Source organism: Ceratotherium simum, chromosome 22, assembly GCF_057802395.1.
Source record: "Ceratotherium simum simum isolate JZ-2026a chromosome 22, ASM5780239v1, whole genome shotgun sequence".
Taxonomy (NCBI): domain Eukaryota; kingdom Metazoa; phylum Chordata; class Mammalia; order Perissodactyla; family Rhinocerotidae; genus Ceratotherium; species Ceratotherium simum.
Window position 1 is genome coordinate 1,306,023 of NC_141921.1, and position 6,000 is coordinate 1,312,022.

At 38.0% G+C, this 6,000-nt stretch overlaps 1 protein-coding gene across 4 annotated transcripts in view; it reads left to right on the forward strand.

Moving 5' to 3' along the window:
* OMA1 (OMA1 zinc metallopeptidase) overlaps window positions 1-776 on the forward strand; it is a 76,827-nt gene extending 76,051 nt beyond the window's left edge. For all 4 annotated transcript variants that reach the window (XM_087445849.1, XM_004438613.3, XM_087445850.1 and 1 more), the window contains one exon: window positions 319-776. In XM_087445849.1, coding sequence (XP_087301975.1) covers window positions 319-531 — 213 coding nt within the window. In that variant the 3' untranslated portion in view covers window positions 532-776. The remainder of the gene's footprint in view (window positions 1-318) is intronic.
* Window positions 777-6,000: the final 5,224 nt, after the last annotated feature.

Genomic DNA, 6,000 nt, shown 5'->3' on the forward strand with positions numbered 1-6,000 from the left:
ATTTGAGTTTGACTGAAACCAGAGACACCTCTGAGAGGCTTGTTTATCCCCAACAGGACATCAGGCAGTCACTGCAGAGACAGTTGTTTTTTTCAAATATGTTATTATGTGAGAAAATCATGAAAATGTAACTATTTACCATGAATTTATCTATGGTTTTCTTTCATGTGTTGTAATTAAGATATTTTTTATTCCAAAAAATATAGAATGTATTCTTGTATTTTATTATTTTGCATAGAGCATATTCAGAATTACTGGAATAATCTCAATAAATTTATATATATATGTATTTATTTATTTCATATTCTTTCTTAATAGGCTCTCAAAATTAGAGAGATTTGTAATTGCCCACCACTTTCTGGACCAGACCCTCGATTACTGTTCAAACTCAGTGTGAAGCATTTTCTTGAAGAATCAGAGAAAGAAGACCCAAATATCACTGTTAAGAAACAGAAAATGGATACTCTTCCCATTCAGAAACAGAAGCAAATACCATTAACCTATATAATTGAGAAAAGAACTGACAGTTGAATTAAAATTTGAGACAGAGGATATATGAAGAATGCAGCAATCCTTATCATTTTTATGTTACTTTTTAAAAAATGATGTTTGAAATGAAAAAAAATGGGTATTCAAGGTCAAATCATGTATATTACAGGTATTACCTAAATTCTTTTAGGTATTTATTTTTCATGAAATATTGATGTATTTTAATCTATTTTAAAATATTTTCAACAAGGAAAATGTCACAGAATAAATTTATATTACACATTTTACTCTGTCTCATACTTGCTTTTGATTTGAATGGCAGACCTCTCGAGGATGAGAAATCAGAATGTGCAGTAATTGTTATTGTAGAGAAGATTCCTGCTGAGCCTAAACTGGGTTTCAGCGTCTGGATGGTTGTGATGAACTGGGAAGCTGATAGTCTAAAGCATGCAGAGATTGGTTTGCGTTGGGGTAGAATTTTGTGGAATAGGGGACCTTGGGATAGAGAATTTCCTGATTCTCACTTATGGACGACGAGGGATTAAGGCTATAGGAGGAGCTGAAGAAGGTGTTTTCATGCACAAGTGGTGCTGTTTGTGGTCCAGGTGACAAAGTGAGAAGCAAAACGGGGAGAGAGGGTCATTTCCTTGCAGACACAGTATGCTTCTGGTGCCCTGAAGTCTTAATAGTTGTGTCGTTTTGGCTCCTTGACGATATTACATTTTGGGAATCTCTGGGGATCTCAGAGAAGGCAGTCACCCTGTTCTCACTGAGGTACCACCAGGAGAGGCAGGGGCAAGGTGCTGCCCCAAGTTCATCTCCCTGGGCAGCAGACATCAACAAAGGGCTGGATGAAGATGAGAGAAGCACAAGACACAGCCCTAGTGATACCCAGAAATTACTGTGTTACGTAAATGTGGAAATAAGTTTTAAAAATGCATTATTACTTATATGATATTATTTGTACTCCCAAACTAATGAAGTCTAGTGATGTTGAGGTTATATTCCCAAGAGGGACATTTTTCTTGAAACACATTCCAGTCATGTGTCACTTCACGATGGTGATACGTTCTTGAGAAATGCGTCATTAGGCAATCTCATCGTTGTGCGAACATCACAGAGTGTACTTAAGACAAACGTAGATGGAGTAGCCTACTACCTGTCTAGGCTATAAGGTACTAATCTCATGGGACCACCATGGTATAAGCAGTCCATCATTAACTGAAATGTCATTATGTAGCACATGACTGTATATTAAATAGTTTGTTAGAGAATTAAAGGGGAAAGAAATGACCTTTTATTGAGTATCTACTATGAGTTGGGCCCATTTATTCCAAAACTCTGTGAAGCAGGTTTTATTATTACCATTTTACAATGAGAAACAGGCTTGAAGAGGTTAAATAATATACCCAATGTCTCTCACTTAGACAGAGCACAGCTAAGTTTGACTATAAATCTGCCCATTTCCACAACTTGCAGGTATCTAAAACTAGGCTATCAAAAGACAAGCAACAAACTCCATTCTCAATTGTTCGTTAGCTTCCTCATGTATAGCTTCAATACAGGAAAAAATCTCGTAACTATAAAATCAGGGAGCTCCTGCAGTATCTGCAGGATGATTCTCCAGGTCCTCCTCTCAGACCCTCCTATCAGAATTTCCATGAAGAGCCTGGAGCCGGGCAAGGTGGGGGAGTGGAAGCTCTCACCCTGCCTGTGACTTCTCATTTAGGATGTGTGCTGACACCATTACATTTTCTCAGGCAAAATATTTACCTAATTCTTAAGAAGACAAGGTCAGAGCCTATTTATGTTTTTCAGGGCTTGCGAAGGATCTCTTGACCTGTGCACAAAACAACATTTGGAAGGCAGAGGCTCAGATGAACTGTTCTCCATGTAGTCATTTTTTACACTCTAGTGACGGGTCCTGTCAGAGGCACTCTATACCATGTAAGGACATTCGGAGAATGTCACCTAGAGGTAAACGGTAAAACACACCGTTTGATTTCCCTGTAGATTTCCTAACAAAATAGTGTAGTGGAGACCCTAGTCTATTTTTGCTTCCATCCCATTATCACATCTAATTGTATTGTTCAGAATTCCTAGAAAACATACAAGTTGACATCATGTCAGAAAAAGCAGAGAAAATACAGAGATAATACCTTTATAGTGTATGTGAAAAAGATTTTTTTAACCCATGAAATCAATAAATGTAAAAGAAATGTTATATTTCAGCTCAGGGTTTTAGGAGAAATTAAATAGCAATTGGAATGTAATATGTATACATATGCTTTAAGTTGCATATGGAAACGACCTCTGCATGTTCTGCATTTAGTTGCATAACTTATTGTCAGTGCTTCCCATGTGCCCATAGGATTTAGATGTTGGCTGGTTAGCTCAGTTGTTTGGAGCATGATGCCGGTAAATCCAAGACACACGTTCAATTTACTCGCTCTTATAATCCAGAAAGTTATAAGACTGTATCCTTTAAAACTAAGAGAAATGCACATTTACTGCTATGTCCCTAATACCTAATAATTTTTGGCACATTATAGGCATCCCATTAATATTTTACTGATACTGAACACTCAACATCATATGGTCAAAGGGTTTAAAAAAAGGAGGAGAAACAATCATACTTTATGAAATCTCCTCCTCTTGGTAGCCATGGGACCCTGGGCAAGTCACTTAAACTCTCTAACCCTCAATACTTCATTTGTAAAATGGGAATAACAAATCCTGCCTCCTAGGCTGATGTGATGATTAAGGGAAATGATCTACTGAGAACATTTAGCACAATGACTAGAGCTCCAAACATAATAAAAACAGCCACAAATTATTGAATACTTACTTTGTACCAAGCATGGCGCTAAGCATTTTTCAAGCACTATTGAACCTCGCTGCAACCCTATGTATGATAGGTATTATATTATCACCCATTTAGGTCAGGAAACCAAAGTTTAGAGGGTTGATGAAACTTGCTCAAGGTTACATGGTGTATTTCTTAGGATTATTTTACTTGCAAGAACAGAAAAACCAGCTCAAAATCAAGAAAATTTATTGCCTCGTGTAACAGAAAAGCCCAAAAGTACACTAGCTTCAGACACAATTTCATCCAGAGGATCATGATATCATTAGAGCAATGGCACTTTTTCTCTGCTATTTTTCTCAGCTATGGCTTCACTCTTCCCTGATGATTTCAAGATGGCTGCCAGCAGCTCCCAGGGTCACCTGACATCCAGGAGGGGAGAGTGACTCACCTTGAAACTATTGAAACAAAGCCTTCAACACTAATTGCGCTATATATAGCACCCCAGCAGCAATCACTCTGGCAGTTGATGGGATTATCCTGAATGTCAGGAGCTGAGGATGGGTACTGTCAACCCCGAATGGCTACAGCACAATGGGAGACATGCAACCACAGAGTCTATTAAGTAACTGTAATAAAAACCTGTTGCATTTATCCTCTTTCACCAGGCAAACTAACAAGATAATTCCTTGACGATTTGGTCTGAAATGATATTTAATCTGAGCAAAAACAATGTAGCATAAATTTTACATTATGATAGTAAATTTGCATTGGTATATTTGCTTTACCATTTACAAGATATTTTTTCCTGACCTGAATTATCTCATATCCTCAGAACCAACCCATGAGATTGGAAGGACAAGTGTATTTATTTACTCATAGGGGAGAAAACTAAGGCTTGGTGGAATTAGGCAAGTTATCTAAGGATGCATTTCAAGTAAATGGCTGAACCGAGACTGAGGGAAGGATCCATTGATCTGTAACCCAGTGCTCTTTCAGGAATACCACGTTCTTTGGAGAGGGAGGTATTACCTCCGTTTTTTAATCTGGAAACTGAAGTTCAAAGATAGTAGGCAACTGTGTGCCCAGTACTACTGAGCAAGTAGCGGCAGAACTGAGATTCAGACTCGCATCTTCTGACTCCAAAATCAGTGCTCTTCATCCGTTTACTACTTCAGTTGGCAAATCTCGTAAAGGAAGTGGGGATGAAAAGTGGGGATGAAAAGTGTTCGTTTCCCTTCATCTCTCACCTGTGAACAGCAGGGCCAATACCCTCCTTTCCCGCGTTTAAAAGTACTCATTTTAATGCTCTATGACAGGTGGTAAAAATATCCGTTTAAAGTATATTCACATACATGAAGGATAAAATTTATATTAATCATCTCATAATGTGTTTTTATTGAGACTTAGAGAGTTCCTTAATCTGTGGTGAGAAATATCTCTCACTTCATTACTGGAAAGAAAACCCTGTCAGGTTACTACCCCCTTACTCCTTGCCCCCTAACTTCCAACAGAAAACCAATAGCCCTCAAGGTAGACTGGTGGCTCCCAGCCTTTTAATCACAAGGACTCCTTTTATATTACCTGGCTCTGCATGTGTGGGCTTTTACACCACAGAGTTCTCTTTGTCTTGAAAGGTTGGAGTGTCTAGACTCATGACCAGGGTCTTGCTGCACTTGGCTGTTTAGGAGTTGAGGTAGTTGGGCTCGGGGCATAAGTCACAGTGTGGTCCTGCTTCTGGGTCTCAGAATTTCTGTGACATCATCAAAGACCAATCAGGACCTCTGATCATCATGTGATCTCTGGTGTTACCAAAATTCCAGCCAAAAGAAAGATTTGTGATTTCAATTAGTCTGAGTGGCCTAATTATGTGAGAGAAAATATAAAATTTTTAGTTAGGCTCTTTGAAATATTAAGCATAACTGGTAGATTCCATTACCATCTTCACAGACCACAAGGGGCCTGGGACCTCATCCTGGGCAGTATGGGTTTAAAATCAGATTTGTTTTTTTCTCTCCAGAATGTAAAAGAAAATAAAATTAACTTGTATTAATTTTGACCAGTATATCAAAGTATAACCCTATTTCTATAGCTTAGGGATGATGGATAGTCTGCTTAAGGGTTCTGTTGTTCTATATTTAAGGATATATTTTTAAAAGTTGAGTATTGTTTTTGCACAGAAACAAATAAGTTGAATTTAATTTTTTCTACTACAACTGTTCCCCTCTGATGTTATAGTAGCATTGAGAGAATCAAGGGCAATGTGGCTGGTCTTATTTTTTCTTTGGGAAATGGGATAGTAATATTTGCTTTGCCTGCTTCCCAGGGTTGTTGTGAGCTTTAAATGGTAACATGTGTATGCTCTGTACAACATCCAAAATGGTGTACCCAGGCTGATTGCTATGCTCTAGCATTGTCTTAGTCTGGGCTATAAGATTATTAGTTAAGAGAGGTCATTTCCAAAAGGATGACCGTTTGCCTGATCTAACCAGAATTAATGATGTTCTGCTCTTACTCAAGTGTGAGAAAAAGGGAAACTTATTTGCAGCATGTTTTGTTTTAGTTTGATTTATGAGTGTGTGTGTGTGTGTGTGTGTGTGTATAACCTAGTTATTCTATTAACCCTATTATGGTTCTGGTCTAGAGTGTGTTCCTGATTTCCATCAATTTCTGCATTTTGATGCTTAAAACTAGAGAAAGAAGGT